At 41.5% G+C, this 22462-nt stretch overlaps 1 protein-coding gene across 1 annotated transcript in view; it reads right to left on the minus strand.

Moving 5' to 3' along the window:
- Positions 1 to 22462, minus strand: part of ST8SIA4 (ST8 alpha-N-acetyl-neuraminide alpha-2,8-sialyltransferase 4) — a gene marked incomplete at both ends in the record, with an annotated part of 63534 nt that overhangs the window by 40575 nt on the left and 497 nt on the right. The window contains 2 exons of the mRNA XM_082013225.1: positions 3738 to 3995; positions 18145 to 18276. Of these exons, the coding sequence (XP_081869351.1) occupies positions 3738 to 3995; positions 18145 to 18276 (390 nt within the window). The remainder of the gene's footprint in view (positions 1 to 3737; positions 3996 to 18144; positions 18277 to 22462) is intronic.

Genomic DNA, 22462 nt, shown 5'->3' on the forward strand with positions numbered 1-22462 from the left:
CCCCTGCCAGATCTAATGATTAGTAAAATGTATGGATTCTCGCATGTTCAGTATACTTGTTTGGCTCTTGACAAAACTAAAATTGCTTCAAATGAACTACAGGGATCTGGATTAGCAGGGAATCTCACGACATATCCCACTTCATCCCTATCCTTATCCTCTGCAGGGCACAACAGAGAACGTTTCATGATAGCTGCAAGCTGAGTAGAGGCTCAGGTACTGCATAATTACGGGTTCTGTTCACACACAGGAATCACAGCTGTCTTTTAAGATGTGCCATGTAAAATACACCATTATTGACCAGATATCCCCTTTATACCACAAGTCCACAAGAATCCTGAATTTATGACTTATTTCACTTTAGTTAGAAGATGCATTTTTGTAACATCACCTGCTAATAAAGCTTCATTTACTTCTTGTTGCCCAAACTAGAACCTATACTATATATATTAATAATCATTAAATTGTCACCTTCCTTAACAGCAGTGACTGAAATGCAAGTTCACAGAATCATTAAGGTTGGAAAAGACCTTTAAGATCATCAAGTCCAACTGTCAACACAACACCACCATGCCCACTAAACAGTGTCCCAAAGTGCCACATCTACACATTTTTTTAATACCTCCAGTGACTCCATCACTTCCCTTAACAAGGTATAAAAACATAAGAGGTAAAGAGGAAAGCAATATGGGAAACAGGAAGTAGTTTATAGTCAGCACAGGGTTTTTTTAATAGCAAAGAGTCTCTTTGCTTCCCATTTTAACTAGACGGGTCACATTTTCTACTGTCAAAATAGGCATGACTTCATTAAACTTGTGGAACTAATCCGTTTTATCCTAGCAGAAAATATGTCCTTAGAGTCTTGATTTCTGATGCTGTGAGAACAAAATAAGGACTTATGTGATCAAGTAGTTAAAACGAAGACACTTTAAAATGTCCAGTAAATCTACTTATGCTGAGAAGGTATTGCCTTGCTTGCAAAAATGACCCTTATTTACACACTTTCAGAGATGTCTTAAGAAGAAGAATTGTATTGTTTTACTTGTGAAATTTGCTGACAAAATCATATGCTGGCTTGCAGGCATGCTTATTATTTGACTCTAAGTGCCTACTTTTAAACATTTTTCATAATAGAAGTATTCTAATTACCCAGTGTCTCTGCTGGATCAATGTTCCTTGAGAGGCATTATTATATAGAAGGCACTGAATATGCTGGATGTCTCAAAGGAAGATGGACAGTTATTACCAACTTTGGATCACTTTTATAACATTGATAGATACTACCAAACTTAAATTAATTAAAGTGCTAGGTACTGACATTACTTTTTACCCTTAATAAAGTGTATATTCCATGTCTTTATCAGTTATTACTAACATCTTCATACCACCTTTACAGGAGCATTGAAATTCATTATATTGGCTTTATTGTACTGTAATGAAAATACTGCTGGATGTCTCTTGTGTCCTCTTCACTTTCACAGACCTTCACTATCAGCTTTAACATTAAATTAATGGTGTTGTTGAATCTAACATTAGAACTGCTGCTCTTAGAAACAACTCTCTCAAAAACATGCACTGTTGTTTCAGATCTCAAAAAGAACCTATAGTATTATCAAAATCAATTGGATAATATATTTAACCAAAATAGTATGACATACTTGTCACAGCACATAGGCATAATGCACTCAGCATCAGGAGATTCTACAAAAATGTTGTTCTTCAGCCTATACACCTAGCTGCATACAGTACATACAGTAACTGCTTTTCAGAACACCATCAGGTGGTGAGTAGAATGAGTTCATTTTACTTCAAGAGAAATCAGCTGAAAGCAAAGAGGATAACAGAGTGTCATGGTACATGGTACATTTTAATACCAGAATTCTAATAGCAATAAAGGTGAGTGGTTACCAAGTATGCCAGTACCATTAGGTCATGTGATTACACACCACGTTGCATACAACTTTTTTTACATGGAAGAAGAGGAATGTAGGAAACTATAACTCTGAAGAATGCTCTGACTTTTTCTTTAACTCAAAATACAAATTAATTCATTGCTATTTGCTTTAAACAGGTGTTATGTACCTGTGCACACATCCAGACATACATAATTAAATATCATATAGTTTAAGCTATGAGATAATCTGTGAACTTCTAAGAAGTTTTAACTTTGATTTGTAAATCAAAAACTTTTTCTGTATTAAAAATCTCTATAGGATGTAAGTATTCTATTCCAAGAATCCTATAAAGATTATTATGCACAATATAGTCAGACTAACTAATTGTTATACTGATCACTTCACTAGTCATATACCATATGACAGACATTCCTCCAGTCTAAATAACTGGCTAGCAACAGTAACTTCCTGATGTTTCTACTAAGCTTCACCATTCTTCTTTTACTCATACACACATCTTTAAGAATATTATCTTTACTCCACATGGCTTGAATTATTTAAAATCTTGTATCAGATATCATCACCTAGTTTCATGGCTAAACATGGGGAAGAGCACAGAAATGACTTCAAAGAAATTTAGCAGATAATAAGTAAAAGTATCTGCCTTGCCTTCTGAAAGAATATTTTCATCTAGAAAATTTAGTGTCTAACTTTTTCTGTAGTCCTGTTAAATGAATCACATTTAATCTCTGAGAGACTACAAAAGCATGCCATAGGCTAAATGTAGTTTAAAAATGTGGTACTTATTTTTTGATTCCTTCTGCAATAAGGATGCTAATTTGAAGGACGAGTGGAAGCAAAACAAATAAGGAAAATGAAAGAGTGGCGTGTTATTGTTTCAGTTGCCACTTGCTAGTACACCTTTCAAGTAATATACAACTTTCATGTGTATATTTTGTTTTGATACATGTATTGAAAAACTGTAATTTTTCTCTTCCATATCCTTTTGATTTTTTTTTGCTACCATCTTTCTTCAAGGTGAGAAAAGCAAAAGCAAATAACTCACACTGACACCTATTTCTATATTGCTTTCTGTTACTGCCCTTCTGTTTTCTGCCCTTTCACCTTTCTCAGACTAAACCAATTGAAACTTCTGCTTCAAAAGCTAAAGGACCGATCTCTTGCCCAACCTACTCTATATCCATATAATGCCAGGCTGTCAAACGAGGCCAGCTATTCCTCTTTATTTGCTATTGATATGTGAAGTCCAAAGGTATTCTATTGTGCATGTTTGAAGAATGAATAAAAAGTGAAGCATATCAACATTTTTTTCCCAAACTGCAGGGATACATTTTGAGAGAAATGTGAAGGGGTTTAGATGTGTGACTTCCAGTTACCTTAATGGCAGCCATCTGGTTAAACGTCAATACATCACACTGAAATTTTACTGAGCGCTGCACATAAGCAATGCCGTAATTTACAACAGGCCACCTTTATTGGCCAAGAACTAAGACAGAAAATTTTTGAAAGAGAAAACATTTTGCATTTATTCTACCAAGACCTCCGTAAGAGTATTTATTTTGTCTGGAATAATAACAACAAACAGCAAAAATAAGTAGCATAAACCTCTCTCCTCTGGCCTTTGTTTTATTTTCACTGTAATAGTCTTCTTGTCAACAGTATGGGCATGTATTTAAATTTGGGGAATCACACAGTGAAGGATACTATTTCGGATTAATTTCAGATAATGCCTGAAATCTCTGTCTCAGATTAAAACACTTCTCCTAGCTTTTCTCCAAGAAACATAGCAGGCTATATCTTCAACAGCAGATGAAAACCCACCTTATTATGAAGTCATGGCTATCAATCTCTTTCCCACATCCGCTGCCCAGAAGTATGCCAGAATTCCCAACAACTGCACAGGTTTTAAATCGGCGATTCTTCATTGGGGAAACTTCAGGGAGAAGGCTGTGCAAATCCTGAGAAATGTTTAGGGTGCGACGTCTGTCCAATACATAATGGATTACATCTCCTGGCTTGAAGCTGCTTTTGACCACTGAGACATCTCTTTCAGCATCCAAGAATCGAAGAATGTTCTTTCTGGGTTGACAGACAAATGCATGGGTAAAACCCAACACTCACTGCTTGCATGGAGTTTGTCTAATAGTAATACAGACTATACTGAGCATACAACATAAAGCAAAGGGTAGAGTGCCAGACAGACTGACGTCATTTCCCATGCTCTAGGATGGAGTTAGAGCAAAGCTGTTAGAACAGAGTTCGAATCTTGGTTACAACATAACACGTAAATACTGTTGTGAGAGAGCTTAATGACTTCCTACAGACAAAGGCACTAAGAGACCATGGGAAGATGACTTTGGACATTAGAAGGCATACTAATTTTTATTATTTTACAAAACTTTGTAATAAACACATATTTGAAAAAGGACGAGAGCAGTTTGTTTTCATAGAAACATAGTTAAATATATAAGGTATGTATGGTTCAGGTAATAAATGCTTCACTACAATCTCATCTCTTACAGATCAGCTTGGTTCAGGAATGGCCATGTTTTCTTACAGATTCTTATTTCACCATAAGACTAACATATTCAGTTTAGAATAAACTTGCTCCTAATCAACTGAAGTTCAGCCAAAGTTATCCTAATTAACCTGAAATAAGAACACCCACAGTCTTTTGTACCACTTTAAACAAAATCGGCTTAAAAACATACTGCAAATTAAACTACTGCAGCTCAGGGTCTAATCAAGCTGTTAGCTGAACTCATAGAACACTTAGGAACCTATCATCCATTTAAATCTGGTTAGTCCAATCGTTTATCTTGCTTCTCTGCAATTGTTTAAACTATTAGCCAGGTTCAGACACACATGACCAAGATATGTCAGTTTAACAAGCTACCACAGATCAGGTGAACTATGGTAATTACACAGTTGTATACTCCCAGTCCAGAGCAAGTAACAGGTGAAGAATGTCTGCTTAAATGTCAGCTGAAGAAATTGAGTCATGGTAATACATGCTTACAGGGTTGGGGACAGGAGTCTTTAAAACTTTCAATACGTTCAAAAAAGACACTTTTAATGACTGCAGTTATGTAATGACTGATAGCTGCACTGGCAGTGTCGAGCAGTTTTCAGTACACATTTACTCATGGTATAAAAAGCTGGAAAGGACTCCCGCTGCAGGAGCCCCTGGTAGCTCAGGACTGCAGATGAGCAAAGCCTTGCAAGCTTGTGTCCATCCCTGCTGTGCAGATCATGTACATTTGTAAAGAGGCACAAAGATCACGTTTGAACTTAAGCACATACTTAAGTATAATACACTTACAGAGCAGACAGGGAGTGCTGAGCTGGGACAGGGTGTTTATTACATGTTAATTTGAATAGAAACTTTTACCTCTGCAACTCTAACAAGACAAGAAGAAAAACAGTAACTTTGTATTTTCAGCTGCTGTCAGCAGGTAAGGTGGAATTTAAAACAGAATAGACATTTTGTTAAGTAAGAGAATGCTATTCTTACATAATAAGTTTTTAGAGCAGAGCTTCCTTAGAGCAGATCAAAACAAGATAACTAGAGATGCCACTCTAGCAGTTGCAACATGCACTGAGAATCGTAAAGGGGAAATAATCTCCCACAAGGTGAAAAGCGATGAACTATAGCAACACCACGCTCACCAGCCAGCTCTTGTGTCACTATCTCAAGAGAGGAGAATACAAACCTTGCAACCAGTGACACAGAATACTCACCCTGGAACTGACCTTAAAAGCCACAGGGGAAGTGAAACATGATAAAAATATTTTTTCAAGTGCTTCCTCTCATTTCTTAAACTAGGGGAAAAAAAAAAAGGAAAGATTGTCTTGGGCTGTCTATTTCAGCTCTCATGTATGAATGACGCAGCATCAGAGCAAAGACAACTTGTGCTGAGGCATATGAGGGATTCAGAATAACAGAGCAGAACAGACAATGTTAAAATCCTGAGTGTCTAAAGCTTTTGGTAAGGCCAGGCAAGGTACTTCTGTAAAGGGAAGATGAAATCTCCACTTTAGCCTGTAAGTTGAATGGACTTAAAATCTCCACAGCTTTGACAAGCTTCCATTTTGTGGGTATTTTGCAACAGATACATAAATTGCTACAAAACGAAAAAGAGCAAGAAAGAAGGAATTGCCCAGTCGAGCAGCATTAAAAACAACTAAAGTTCTTCATTACCTAAGAACAGAGGTACCACAGCTGTGGCTGTAAAGAACAAGATTAATTCATCAAATGTTATCAATAGCATCAGCCAAGCTATCCAGACACTCACTTCTCTCACGCTCTGATGAGAGAAATGGTGACTGCAAATGTGTCTCAAAAAGCAAAAGAAGTTACGTGAAATGTAGAGAAACCTAGGGCTCTCACTAAAAAAAGTCACGTGATCAACAGAAGATTCACTTTAGTAATTTAAAGCACCCATCCCTGATACCTAGAATGAATGGGCCTAATACCATTTTTGCTAGCAAACAAGTGGCAACATTTGTGCACGAATAGAGTATCTTGTGTATTGTTTTAAACCATAGGAGGAAGGCAGTGAAGTTATGCTAACAGTGCCAAAAAAATAAAAGCACCTTAGTTTCCATTATTAATTTGGTTACTTACAGTCAAAGCTTATTTACCTATCTATGTGCTTACATATGCTCACTGAAGTCCTCCAAAGGGTTTCAAGTGGACCTGAATTAGATTCAGATGATCAACCATTTATTTAACAGAGCTGAAATCTCCAAAATGACTAAGGAATTTATTTTTCGATAAAATTTTGAGATGGACAACAGTCACTCCATCTTAGTATCTTCTCGCATATTTAAAAATGTTTTCTTATCTGAAGTTGTCAGTAGCATATTCAATTAAGTGTATGCACAGGTATTACAGTACACATAAGAATCCTTGTAAAAGAGATGTATAGTAATGCTAACATTAAAATATTTTAATTGATTCATCTGACTGTATCTTTTAATACTGAAAGAAATAAGATTAAGAATGCAGAGTTCATGCTATTGTTTTAAGTTCCTCTGTGCTGCTGACTCATCTGCACCATGGGGATAGTAGTACTTCCCATTTTCACATAAAAGCTAAGAGAAAAAAAAAATTTACAAAAGGAATATGACAAAACCTGAAAGTACATACATGAGTGTCTCAGTCAGTCTTGATGCTGGTTAATAATAAGAATTTGTTTAAATCTCTTGTTCTTTTTGTCCCACAAAACACACTGAAAATAGCACAACAAGGTTATTCTGATTAAACTGACATGACAAATTAGTTTAAAAGAAGTGCTAATCCACATCCAGCTGCATATAAAATTCAAAAAGTAAGCTCAGTTAGAGGAAGGAAAAAACTAGCATGGTTTTAATAAATCGTGAAGCAAAGGTGTTCTGCAACCTTAAGCTAAAAAGTATAAAGAAACAGTTTTATTTTTGAGGTGGTCTTCAAGTTTTGTTTTGATGAGTAAAACTGTATCTGAGGTGTGGCCTGAGCCCTTTGTGGGCAGGTGAGGCAGATGTGGCTTGCTCTTGTCTGAAGCCAAGCAGCTGTTTGCAATATGTTTACATGACTCACAGAAACATGGTGTCACAATCTGTGGTTGACCTAGGGTTGTTCTTTGATAATCAGAAACAGATGTTCATAACATTTAAATACCAACTACAACGCCCAGTTATCTGATAAAGTACATGTAACAAATAGCATTGTCTCTGAACAGCTTTCCAAATGATACAAATATATATTGCTCTGGGGCAACATGGTGACACTTTTCTACGTGCATTTTTATGGTTTTATTTTGTACTGTAGTCTTTGTACTACACAACTATTATATAATGGCAAACTCTCCTTCATCTGCCTCAGAATTGTGTGGATTAAGGAAACAAAATAACTCACTTCAACATTTGACTTTTAAGATTACAAATAAATGTATATTTTTAGACATTGTCAAGGACACTGAAATATGACCTCCAACACTTTTCCTGGTAAAATCACTTCTTTCAAGTGAGGCAGTGCCAGAAAGCCTCACTGCTGGGGCATCTGGACTTCTCTGGATCCCAACTGTGAGGGGAAGCCCCTGAAGTGCATCCTCAGTACTCAGGAAGCTGAGCTAGCTCACCAGCAAGCATATTATGGAAACAAAGATGGACTAAGTGGAAGCCACTGAGGCGAAGGGCTACGGAGCAAAGGATCGTGCCGGGGGACCCTTCCCGAAGCGGCCAAACCGCGAAGGCGGCAGCACAGGGAGCGAAAGAGTGCCCCAGCTTCCCCACCCCACCCCCGGCCGGCGGAGCGCGCTCCTAACGAGCGAGCGGAAGCTCTGACTCAGCGTGGGCGGGGCCCAGGGCGGCGGCGGCCGAAACCCCTCGCCTACAAGAGCAGGCCCCGGGAGCGCGAGCGACCCGGAGCGCGGCGCGTCAGTTCGCGCGGGCAGGGCGTGCAGGGAAGGTGTGCGGGCGGGGTACAGTACAAGTGGCCATCGTCTTCCCAGAGGAGGCTCAGCCATGGTCACCACTCGGCTGAAAACCGGGGCCAGAAAGAATGTGGCAACACAGACGGAGCTCCTGCTCAGGCACGCGGCTGTCCAAGTATCCAGCTGTAAAGAGTGCCTGAGCCTGTCGGTTGTTCCAGAGACCGAGGGGGACACTACCTGCGTGCGGTGCGACCAGGTGAGCAACCTGCTCAGCCTGGTGGCAGAGCTGAAAGAGGAAGTGGAGAGGCTGAGGAGCATTAGGGAGTGTGCAAGAGAGAGAGGTAGGTGGAGCCGCACCTGGCCATCCCTGAAGCAGGGGCAGCTGGTGGAGGCTCCACAAGCAGCAGGGGATCCCCTGTCCTCTTGCTGCTGGGCAGAAGGAGAGGACCTAAGAGATGAAGGGAAATGGAAGCAGGTCTCTCCTCGGAGAGGTTGGCGAATTCCCTCTGGGCCTCCCTCACCGTCCCAGCTGCCCTTACACAACAGGTATGGGGCTCTGGAACGTGAGGGACAGGAACATGAGGACCCTGATGAAGGTCCGTCCAAGGGGGTGCCTAGGGTGAGTCAACCAGTCCCATGCATCAAGACGTCCTCTGTTAAGGAAAAAAGGAGGGTGATTGTTGTAGGCGACTCCCTTCTGAGGCTTACAGAGGGCCCAATATGTCGACCAGACCCAACTCACAGGGAAGTCTGCTGCCTCCCCGGGGCCTGGGTGAGAGACGTCACCAGGAGACTCCCTGGTCTGGTTCGGCCCACTGATTACTACCCACTGTTGGTCATGCAGGTTGGCAATGACGAGGTTGCACTAAGAAGCCCCAAGGCAGTCAAAAAGGACTTGAGAGCACTGGGGCGACTGGTCGATGGAGTGGGAGCACAGGTGGTGTTTTCGTCAATCCCTTCAGTGACAGGGAAGAACGCTGAAAGGAACAGGAAAGCACACCTGATCAACACGTGGCTTAGGGGCTGGTGCCGTTGTCAGAATTTTGGGTTTTTTGACTACGGGGCGGTTTACACGGCACCGGGCCTCCTCGCAGCTGATGGAGTGCAACTGACGCCGAGGGGCAAAAGAATTCTTGCTCATGAGCTCGCAGGCCTCATTGTGAGGGCTTTAAACTAGATTTGGAGGGAGGAGGGGATAAAACCGGGCTCACTAGAGTTGAACGTAGGGGTAGGTTCAACGTGCCAGAGTTGAAATTGATAGCCCAGCTCAGGTGCATCTACACCAATGCACACAGCATGGGCACCAAACAGGAAGAGCTGGAAGCCATTGTGCAGCGCGACAGCTATGACGTAGTTGCCATCACAGAAACATGGTGGGATGCTTCTCGTGACTGGAGTGCTGCAATGGATGGCTATAAGCTCTTCTGAAGGGATAGGCAGGGAAGGAGAGGCGGTGGGGTGGCTCTGTATGTTAGGGAGTGTTTTGATTGCATAGAAATCGAAGATTGTGAAGACCAAGTAGAGTGCTTGTGGGTAAGGATGAGGGGGAAGGCCAATGAGGCAGATATCCTGCTGGGAGTCTGTTACAGACCACCCAACCAGGATGAAGACACAGATGAGACATTCTATAAGCGACTGGCGGAGGTCTCGCATTCACTGGCCCTTGTTCTTGTGGGGGACTTCAACCTACCGGACATCTGCTGGAAGTACAACACGGCAGAGAGGAAACAGTCTAGGAGGTTCCTGGAGTGTGTAGAGGATAACTTCCTGATGCAGCTCGTGAGTGAGCCCACCAGGGGAGTTGCCTTACTGGACCTGCTGTTTACAAACAAAGAAGGACTGGTGAGAGATATGGTGGTTGGAGGCCATCTTGGGCTTAGCAACCACGACATGATAGAATTCTCAGTTGTGAGCAAAGGACAGGGGTCAGCAAAACTGCTATCATGGACTTCCGGAGGGCAGACTTTGGCCTGTTCAGGTCACTGGTTGAGAGAGTCCCTTGGGAGACAGTCCTGAAGGACAAAGGGGTCCAGGAAGGCTGGACAGCCTTCAAGAAGGAAATCTTAAAGGCGCAGGAGCAGGCGGTCCCCATGTGCCGTAAGAAGAGCTGGCGGGGAAGGCGACCGGTCTGGCTGAACAGGGAGATTTTGCTGGGACTCAGGGAAAAGAGGAGAGTTTATCATCTCTGGAAGAAGGGGCAAGCAACTCACGAAGAGTACAAGGATCTTGTTAGGTCAAGCAGGGACAAAATTAGAAAGGCAAAAGCCCAGCTAGAGCTCAGTCTGGCTACAGTCGTAAAGGATAATAAAAAATGTTTTTACAAATATATTAACAACAAAAAGAGAGGCAAGGAGAATCTCCATCCCCTACTGGATATGGCGGGGAACATTGTCTTCAAGGACGAGGACAAGGCTGAGGTACTTAATGCCTTCTTTGCCTCAGTCTTTAATAGCCAGTCCAGGTATCCACAGGGTATTCAGCCCCCTGAGCTGGAAGATGGGGATGGAGAGCACAATGTACTCCTCATAATCCAGGAGGAAGCAGTCAAGGGCAGACTAAACCACCTGGACACCCCCAAGTCTATGGGACCTGATGGGATCCACCCGAGAGTACTGAGAGAGCTGGCGGAGGAGCTTGCCAAGCCACTCTCCATCATTTATCAGCAGTCCTGGTTAACAGGGGAGGTCCCAGAAGACTGGAGGCTTGCCAATGTGACGCCCATCTAGAAGAAAGGCTGGAAGGAGGATCCTGGGAACTACAGGCCTGTCAGCCTGACCTCTGTACCGGGGAAGATTATGGAGCGGTTGGTCTTGAGAGTGCTCACAAGGCACCTGCAGGACAACCAAGGGATCAGGCCCAGCCAGCATGGGTTCATGAAAGGCAGGTCCTGCTTGACCAACCTGATCTCCTTCTATGACCAGGTGACCCGCCTAGTGGATGAGGGAAAGACTGTGGATGTTGTCTACCTGGACTTTTGTAAAGCCTTTGACAGCGTCTCCCACAGCATTCTCCTGGAGAAGCTGGCGGCTCGTGGCTTAGACAGGTTTACTCTTCGCTGGGTGAGGAACTGGCTGGATGGCCGAGCCCAGAGAGTTGTGGTGAACGGCGTAAATCCGGCTGGCGGCCAGTCACAAGTGGTGTTCCCCAGGGCTCGGTTCTGGGGCCGGTCTTGTTCAATATCTTTATTGATGATCTGGATGAGGGAATCAAGTGCTCCCTCAGTAAGTTTGCAGATGACACCAAGTTGAGTGGGAGTGTTGATCTGCTGGAGGGTAGGAGGGCTCTGCAGAGGGATCTGGACAGGCTGGATCTATGGGCAGAGGCCAACTGTATGAGGTTTAGTAAGGCCAAGTGCAGGGTCCTGCACTTGGCCACAACAACCCCATGCAATGCTACAGGCTTGGGGAAGAGTGGCTAGAGAGCAGCCCGGCGGAAAGGGACCTGGGGGTGCTGGTTGACAGCCGGCTGAACATGAGCCAGCAGTATGCCCAGGTGGCCAAGAAGGCCAACAGCGTGCTGGCCTGTATCAGGAGTAGTGTGGCCAGCAGGAGCAGGGAAGTGATTGTGCCCCTGTACTCGGCACTGGTGAGGCCACACCTTGAATACTGTGTTCAGTTTTGGGTCCCTCACTACAAGAAGGATGTTGAGGTGCTGGAGCGTGTCCAGAGAAGGGCAACGAAGCTGGTGAGGGGTCTGGAGCACAAGTCTTATGAGGAGCGGCTGAGGGAACTGGGGTTGTTTAGTCTGGAGAAGAGGAGACTGAGAGGAGACCTTATCGCTCTCTACAACTACCTGAAAGGGGGTTGTGGCGACGAGGGTGTTGGTCTCTTCTCCCAAGTAACTAGTGATAGGACAAGAGGAAATGGCCTCAAGTTGCGCCAGGGGAGGTTTAGATTGGATATTAGGAAAAATTTCTTCACTGAGAGGGTGGTCAGGCATTGGAACAGGCTGCCCAGGGAGGTGGTGGAGTCGCCATCTCTGGAAATGTTCAAAAAACCTGTGGATGTGGTGCTTCAGGACATGGTTTAGGGAACATGGTGGCGCTGGATTAATGGTTGGACTTGATGATCTTGAAGGTCCTTTCCAACCTAGTGATTCTGTGATTCTGTGTGATTCTGTAAGTGATTACCTAGTCCACACTCTGCCTCCAATGAAGATATGCCTTGACATCAACCCCAGCCAATGTTTATCTAATATATTCCTAACAACATCCTGTGGTGGGTACTCAGCAAACTCCCCACGTAGTCTACGTCAGTGCTTCCCTAGCCTTACCAGCAGCACAACACTCCTTGTGCGAGCTCAGATCCTTCCCACAGCAACTGAAGCCTGTTCTTTTTCCTTATACCTTGCCTGGGGAGGACAGACTATTCCCTACTCTTGGCAATAGCCTTCATTTACCTGAGGCTAAGTAGCCATGCAACTTTTTTTTAAGCTCTGGGTTTTTTAATTGGACAGGTCATGTGTTGTAGATCTCTGACCCCTCTTGTTGCTCTCCTGCAGACTTTCTCTGACTGATTCAGACAGATCCTTTAAAAAACTTAATTTTCTAACCCTAGCAAGTCCTGATGGTGCTTCACACTCCCCAGTTGGAAGGCAGAAGATGGCTCTCAGCCTTTTGAGATCAGCAACGACTGTGACCTAGGTAAAGTGTACTTTTTGCCAGCTAAGTTAGTTCAATCAAAAAACAAAAGAGAACAAAACAAGAATGAACTGTGAGGTAACACAAGGTCACAGTCTGCCCTAGAAGTTGGCTACAGCTACAGTTCCTGTTGGCCTCCTGAGGAGGCAGTGGGGACTGAAAGTGTTTGCACCTATGTTGGGTTTGACTTTAGTCTGACTGAAAGGGAGTTTTAAGAAAACCTCTTCAAGGAAAGCAGCATTTAGAATCATAGAATCATGGAATAGTTTGGGCTGGAAAGAGACTTTAAAGGTCATCTAATCCAACCCCCGATTTGGATTTGTTAAGAACACGCCCAACTGCAACTAACCATGGAAAGGTTCCTGCCATTCCCCAGCCCATGGAGGACCACACAAACAGAAATGTCATATTATGGCAAGTTGTTGTCTGGCTCTATCCCCATTCTAGCCCTCCTCATGTCCTTCAGGGCACCCATCTCCCTTGACCAGACAGTAGCTGAAGCATATACTAATTGGGCACAAATCTTCAGTGAGCATGCAAAAGGAAAAGAGGGCTTTTAAATAGAGCATGACCCAACTACTGCTTACCATATGAAGGCCAGCCATATGTCAGCTTTTTATGAAGTTAAGTAAGTTAGAGTCAAAAGATAGGACTTAATCACCCCAGCTGATAGTGAAGACTGACTTTTCAGTTGAGGTAAGGGTCAAAGGAGGCAAAAAACCCTTACAGCTTATTACGACTAAACCAGACTAGAGAACCTGAGTTTGCATGTTTTAAGACACAGAAGATCTGAAAGAAAGAGCGCAACTGGCCCCAAAATGTTGCTCCAAAAGCTTCAGAGCAATTGTAATGCTCCATTGCCAGCTCAGTATTTACTGCTTGCACTTCAGGGACCTATCATGATGTTTCATATTAACTTGAAAGATATAAAATGCTAATAATCGGAACCTTCCTAAGGAGGAAGTTGCACTTTTTTTTATGATGCTTGTTAACATCTTACAAGTTCTCACACTTTTCTGACAGGAAATTTCCACTCATCGAGCTCTCTGTTACATTGTAAAGAGATGAATACAACCTTGACACACTTTTTTTCATCTTGCCTTCCTGCAATTCAAAACCTTCATCTGCTCCTTCCAACATAAATGCCCACATTTAATAAAAAGTAAATGGAAGAAGAAAGTCACATGCTTAGACGTCAGACTGTAGTTCATTTCACACAGGCCACTTGATGTGCTGGCATCAGTCCCACGTGGAAGGCTTCCCCAGATAGGTTTGTACCAAGTCAACCACATCTCTCCTTTCTGGAAGTATGGCCTTCAATACAACTGAAATTTCCTAACTTCCGTAACTGGAAAACCTTCACATTGCTACACAGAGTTAGAAAGGACTTAATACAGAAAACCTTGCAGACAGTGGATTCTCTCTCTCTCTCTTCTTCATGACTGAAATCATTCAGACTGAAGGAGAGCCAAGCAAACAGTCTTTTTTCCTTTGGCACACAAATTACTAATTACTCTTCAAAGAAGTTGTCAGCAATCAGAAGGTAACATTAGTTGGAAAAAATCACTCTCCCACTAGACCAATCATGATTGGCAAGGCAGCAAATTTGCTACAGTCTCAAGTAATTAATAATAACCATCATTTACACCTCAATCACAGAAAGTCTAACTCTTTCTTTTAACGCCTGCTCAACATGCCCAAAGGGCTGCTGCCCTCTTGAAGGAGCTTCTACACTCCCTTAACTGCCTCTTCTGGCTCAAAAATCCCAGAGACCATCTTGTGACACCAGAATTCCATTGGAAGATTTTCATCCTCCCATGAGGTCCTGATAAAGGAGCTTTTTCACTCATTGACTCCTATCTGAGCCTGGCCTTGCCAAGAATTCATAGGACCCTTCAGGCTGATAGACTGGTCACTAACCTGAGCAAAAATAAGATGGCCAGGGATTACGCCCATGGTCAACAAAGCAAACAGCAAAGCATAATACTCCAGCTGTCAGCCAACTAGGTATAGACATACCATTGATCAACAGTCCTCGCACAAAGTAAAGCTTGCTATCAAATATTTTCTGCATTTAAAAATTGCCAGTGTCAACTGATATAAGACACAAAAGCAGCTGCCATGTATGGGTGATTGTAAGTTTTATGAAATATCTTTATGCTGTACAGTAATGCTTTCACAAATTAGTTCTCCACTGCTAAGAACTGATAATGTTTTAGACATTATTCAACAGGCACTAGCTTTTTTTTTGTGTCTTTCTTACCCTTTTTTACTATGGTCAACCTCACACCACAAGACCACCATGTTCACATTAACAGTTGCAATAATAGAGTATGAATCATCTTCACGATCTACATAGTACATGTAACATACTTTGGAGGGCTGAACAGTTAGTTTAACCATAAGAACACACTACGAGATTGCTAGACACATTTGAAGTTAGTCCTGATAGGTCCATAAGTGTAAAAATATTTATGGCTAAGATGCTTCTTACTGCTATAGCAGGGAAAAAAAGTGTAGAGCAAACCGCCTATAAAAGTGAAAGAAGAATGCACAATGTTTATTCAGTGTCAGGGTGGAACACACATCACTAGTGGCTGCATGTGGCTTCCTCAGGGAAAAGCATGCCAAACTTCCCTCTCTCACTGGTGAGTACCATAACTGAATGCACTATACACATTAGCAAGGAGGATTTCTGGAAAGAATACAACTGGCTGGTAGCACTGATTCCTTTTTTTTGTCAAATTTATGTCAAATTTCAGCCCTAAGTCACATTTAGCCTAAACTCTTTAACTGGTTCAGTGAAAACACCTGCTTTCTGCTCCAGTGTTCATGATGATAGCTATTTCATCTCAAAACATGACTAGCAATATAGACATCTAAATATCCTCAGCTTTATGCTCTCTACTGTACAGAAAATCTTTATGCTGATAAACTGAAACCTTTACTGCTTAAACCAGTGTACAAGATGCATGTTTTTCTTCACTGTACTATTGAGATTAAAAAAATCCTCCACTGTACAATTTTTTTAAAAAACACTACATAATCACATCGTAATGCTTCTTAAGAGCACATTAGTAATTTATAAAATGAGAGAAGTTTCCACATCCGGCCAACAGTAAGGAAAAAACTGATTTTGAAACTTGTGATTTTAGTAGATTGAGATGATACACATGTAGTAACAGGCTTAAAAATATCTAAAGCGTTCTCTACTGTTTTACCTCTTGCCTGAATGATGTATTTTGCTTTTGAAACAAGTGAAAAATGAGCATAACCCCAGCTTAATTTTCTCTCTTAATTTTAATCCAAAAGTTACTGTAATACTTTTACTTGTTTCTTGTTTGGCTTGAGCAGCAAGGTGTACTGGTTTTAAATGGTTCTGAAATATGACACTTACTTTTTCAACAAAATGACTGGAAAGAGTTATCTGTCTCTACTTATAGTCACTCGACGGCTTCCAAATCAGTTTACTTCACAAGTAAAACAGTGTGCCTTTTTCTCCTAATTGTTAAACATAACCTATGATTTGAAATTTCAACAGTATTATTCTGAAGTTATTCAATATTTCTCCAACTCAAACTGTCAATTATACACATATAAATTTTAAATACTGTTACTGACATAGAAAATCTGCTTATCTTTCCTAGATTATCTTGGAGGAGAACTTAGCCTTTACAGAACAACCACACACTGGACAAACAGGCTGCATCTGAACAGACAGTCCTGGAAGAAACTCCATTCCTAAGCTGTATCTCAGTTGCATTTTAGGGCAACACCAGGTCTTCACTAGTACGAAACCCAGGTGCCTGGGAAGCAGCTGAGTGCAGGAGGGTCCCTTAGTCTAGAAAGACAGGGAGTGGGGACTGCACAGAGCTCCAGAGAGCACTTGCCAGGCAGCTGAGACATAGCTACAGGCTCCCAGGTATTAATAATGCATACCCAAATCCTGCCACTCTTTCTATCCCTGAAGCTGTTCCTCAGCATTTGTAGCAGGGCTCCAGTATGTCCATCATGGCATAAGACTTCCAGAACATCAATCCTTTATTAAAGCTTCGTACATTTCTGAGCTATCCATATTTTCTGCATCTTTTATAATTAGGGACATAAAATAACTGTCATTAAAAAAACCCCTAAGTTCTTCATTCTGAGAAGCCATGCTTTCGTACATGGAAACATTGCCTATTTAAGTGTTTTGTAAGCTGTTCCTTTAGAAAGAAAAAGCTAGAAAGGGAAATCACATAGAAACCAGATTTTAATTAGATCAAATTCCTATTCAAAATCTCGATATTCAGAAAATCAAGTCTAGTCTGTTATGTGATTGCTGCTAAAAATTATTTTCTATCATTTTTCACAGAATGTGACACTCCTAGACTTCCACACTGCCAACCCATGCTCCATACAGTTCTCTCACTTAATCTTTTCCTGCTTAAGAAAAGGAAGATACAATGACAATACAACACACTAAGAGGCTTCTGCTTTCTCTTGTCTCGGGCCCCGAGGTGAGCAGGCCCACTGTAACTACTAAGACACATCAGAATTATCACTGACTTTAACTCTGCTACTCTGTTTCCCCCCTCAGCATGAGCATAAGGTTCTTTTTGGCCTCTCTGACTTCAGGAAAGAAAACTGCGTAAGATATGGGTATTGTCAAAACCTGATCTTGTTGACTCGAATGAACCACAGTCAGGGCTGGATTCGCAGCACCTAACGTCCTCACTCTTGACTCCCACATCTAAGTTGTCTGCCTAATCTCCCTTTGTAGTTAAGGAAGAAAAATTGTATGTTCAGGGTACTTCCATCTGTTCTATTTCAGACCTTTAGGATGAGACAAAATCATGTCTGAAAAGTACCAGCTTCTCACCACTGACTGTGAGAGTTCTAGACAACCAACTCAAATGTGAACATGCGTAATGTAGATACTGACTGCATGGATCTGACTGACGCAGATCAATGAAAACATTTTATTTATTCTTATGCTGGATGCCTTGACTTTGGAGTCTAATGTAATTTAGTTGCATTTAACACTAAACCCTAAATATGTACAGTTATAAAACATCCACCTGCAACCATAAATCAAATCACTATTTTCCAGACCAAAAGAATTATAGGCAATCTGAAAATAAAAGAATTACAGGTAGTATGAAAGGAACTGCTTTTTATTTAAGACACTCACCTTATTTCCAGTACCAAAGAAGAATTGATTTTCCAACCTTCTACAGGATGCTGGAAGATTGAGGAGCCACCCTTTCGAATTATCTTATCAGAGCTATTGATCATTGATCTACTCAAACTCAGTTCACCATCTCTGCAATGCAATATAGAAAAGACACAATTACATCAAGGCTAACTCTAGTTTTAAGTAGTTTACATCACAAGCACCAGTGATACTTTCTTTTATTCACACAAAAAGAAGCAAATAAACTGTACCTGTGAGAAAACTATGGGAGACCCATTATTTCATACTTGAATATGCAATTTACGATTTTAAATATGTTCATAATGAAATACATGTAACAAAAATTACAAATGAATTCCAAATTGTGAACCTGCACCAAACTTCAGTGTGTTTGTGAGGCAGTTTCTGCACTTCCAAATGTTCCAAATTTCCAGTACTAAAGTAAGAATTAAGTGTTAACTTTCAAGCCTTCACCCAGCAATTGGCATGTCCTACAATAATGGCCTAATAGACTCCCTTTGCCTCCTATTCATAGAATCATAGAATCTTTGGGTTGGAAGGGACCTTTAAAGGTCATCTAGTCCAACGCCCCCACAATGAGCAGGGACATCTTCAAGTAGATCAGGTTGCACAGGGCCCCATCCAACCTGACAGGGTTCAGGTATAATATAGTAAGCTGTGGGTGATGACCCCTGAACATCTAATGAGGTATCATAATGTTACCAGCTGCAATGTTATTAGCCAACAGGGTCACATAAATGTGACAGAGAAGCTAAAAAACTGCAAGCACAACTTCAGGTGTTAGGTCTAAAATCTGTTTTTATCTCCATACTGTTTGGAGATAAAGAACTCCAAGATGTTTCCACTATCTTCCATACTGTTTCCATTTAGGTGCCAGAGCAACATTCAGCTGAGTTTAAACATAGCTGTTAATCATAAACGTATCAAAGTTGCTGGATCTACCATGGAGAATGTCTTGTATCTCGGGAGTACATATAGCAGTAATATACAGAAATTTCTTTATCTGTTAAATAAGTGTGCTCTGAAATACTGCCAATAACAATAACTTCATTTAGCTTTCAAATAGAACTTTTGGCAACTGGCCATTCAGACAACAAAATGGAAAAAAGTGAAACTGTAAGCTTTCTAGGGGATCACTGACTCTTGTTTTCCTGTGGCTGTAAGTTCTTAAAACAGTGGGATCCTGGCCCTTAGTAAGAGCTACAGCAACATTACTGCTGTATGTATATATATAAAAAGCATTAATATTTGGTAAAGTACATAGCAGACTAAACTGAAACTAACCTGCAATGGGACATTAATTAAGCTAAATCAACAAAACTGGTAAAATATAGTCATTTGCAAAAAGTGCTATGATTGCAAAAGCCCCTGTAACTAGTAAATCTCTATTACACACTTCTTCAAAAACAACCCAGCATTACTAGCAACGCTTATCCCTCATTGTTCCCTCGATGCCAACATGCTGCAGCACTTGACATTGCACTGACTCATAGGTAAGACTGCCACCTATTGAAAAACCTACAACTTTAAGCAATCGTGTAGGTACAAGATCTATATGCAAATTATCCACATCATGCTAACTTGAGGGCATTGGAGAACGCTGCAAAAGTCCCTAAATTCAATAACCAGAATGTAATTAATTCTTTTTGCTATTTTAAAATGTTTTATTCCCTAAACATTTTCCATAATGTCTGTAAATATATTTATTACACATATTTTCCTGCATATATTTTCTAGATGCATAGAGTGTATGTGTCGAAAGGAAAGTTACCAAAATACACCCAGGTAAAGTACTCAGTCTAAAAGTACTTCAGAGATGTCTCCGGTTTATGCTGGGTTAAACATCATCCAGCAGACATTTTAACAGCGACACGTGACAAAACTTTGCAACAAAATATGTTGCCAACAGCTAAAGCACCATAGCATTTGAAATGTGGTAGTCTTCTGTATTCACAGTTTACATCTGCAGTGAGCTATACAGATTGTACAGTAAAACAATGTTAGATTTTGTTCTCATGAGCTAGAGGAAGGTCATAGGCACTTTCTGTTAAAGTTCTACTATGAACACAAAGATGTCCACTTACATGTTCCTCTCCCTTTTGTTGGTATTGTTTTATTTAATTTTCATTTAAAACAATATTAAATGGACACAATAAAAAGCTAAATTTACTCCAAAAAGTCTTCATTGTGTAAACAACTGTGAAATAAATTTGGGCTACTCTATATCGTCTAGAATCACTGCAAATCCTCTCTGATATAAATGAAACAGGTGCTGTAGTATGACAGCAATGTGTGGCTGTCAAATGAATTACCTTACCTTGGTGACCAATCAGACCAATATAATAAGACTCTTCTCCTGAAGACAGTTCATTAAATATAAATGTCTTCAACGATATTCCGTATCAGTAGAAAACAGTTTAAGAAACACTGCATTCCACATAATATGCTTGTCTCATTAGTTGCTTAACCTTTAAAGGAACATTACTGTGTAGATAGAGAAAGGCATGCTTTTGCAATTACTCTCCTAGAAAAGTTTCCTAGGAGAACACAGATGATTTAAGGTTTATGACATACTTTGGAATTGCATATAGCCCATATTGGAACATCTAGAATTTACCTGTAGTGTCACTAATAACCATAAAATAGGCCACCTTGTGCATTCACAGTTCTCCATTATTGGTACTTCTGGAAGTAAAATATCCCATGGAAAACTGACTTTGCTTGCCCATGTGGCCAGTCAAAAGTAAACGAAATGGTATGAGCCCTTCCTTCAGGAGCAAGGCAAGTGTAACATCAACAGTGGCAGCAGATACTAGTATTACATTTAGGGGTTTTCCTTCCTGCTTTATACAGTAATGAATGAGATGACAGGTTGGGAAAGAAACGATATTCCAATAACTTTAGCCAAAGTCAGTAGCACCATACTGCACAAGAAATGTCACTGACAGCAAAGAAGTAGAGATACCACTAAATGACCTTGCAGAAGTGCATTATATCTATATTTTAAAGTGTTGCTAAGGACATATATATTTATGACTAAATATATTTATTTTCTTTCGTTTAATATTAAATCATCAGTTCATTTTAGTACCTTTTAAACTGTGTCAAACAATGTATCATAAGCTGGAGGGGGATTTTTTTATTAAAACATATATGGATTCTACCTAGTGACTAATTTCTGAATAATTTTAGCAGCTACCTCTAGTCTGACTGGAAAGAGTACTTATTAAGAAACATGGGTATCTTTAATGCTGATTTCACCTCACACATTCGTTTTCACATGTATTTTTGCATACCTACAACCCCAAAATTTTAAACTTCTGTACATCTTGTAAGTATACAGATACCACAGCATAGTGACAGAAACTGGGCTTACTGAATAAGAGGGAAAGTTACTATCTAGTTGTGACAATCTTTTAATACCAAGGGATGCAAACATCACATCATTAACCATGCACGCACACAGGCGAGGCCATCCCCTGCTCCCGCGAGGTGCCGGGGCCCCTGCCGCCCAGCTGTGCCCAGTTGCATCCAGCTGCCAGCACCCCGCTCTCGCGCCGGTCTGCCTGTGCAAGGGCCGAGGAAGAGGGATGTAGTTTCTGCCTTTAACTCTGGGGATCACGGGGGCGAAGGGGGGACTAAGTAAATTGTAATTGCCCCAGCTTCCTCCATGCCCGTACGAGCACTTACAACGTCCTTATGCTTCCTCCTCAAATTAAGGTAAGGGCTTACATCAAATGACGAAAATCTGCTGTGAATGAGGCTCCCCCCAGTCGATTTGCACAAGCACACAGAAATTGTAAGCCCCTTGCCCGCCCTTGCTGATTTCACTAAGCCACCACAAAAAATTATACCCCTCCAAGGAGAAACAGGCTTGGCTGAAAACCCAACATCTTTGCAGGATGGCTGCAAGTTGGAAGAAAAATGAGGAATACAGGCATGCACGTACACAAACACAAAGAGAAAGCTGAGGTGCAAACAGAAAAATGGCAAGGGAGTTTTCGCCTTTTATTTTCAACCGAAGACAGGCAGAAGAGGGAAAATATCTAATAGAGGGTCTCAGCGAAGGACTAGAGCTCCCAGTGGAGGAGCCTCGGGAGCTAAGGTGGATGTCCCGCACACTCTCAGAGCAAGAATCCCCAAGGAGCATCGAAGGAGCACAGGTCCCAGGCAAACTTCAAGGACGGAGACAGCGGCGACCCAGAGCTGCCAGCGGCCGCGCACCCCGGCACGCTCACCTCGCAAGGGCTCCCAAAGCAGGAAACGAGGCACAACGCGCTCCGGCACCACCACC

The sequence above is a fragment of the Phaethon aethereus genome, assembly GCF_964289735.1.
Source record: "Phaethon aethereus genome assembly, chromosome: Z".
NCBI lineage: Eukaryota > Metazoa > Chordata > Aves > Phaethontiformes > Phaethontidae > Phaethon > Phaethon aethereus.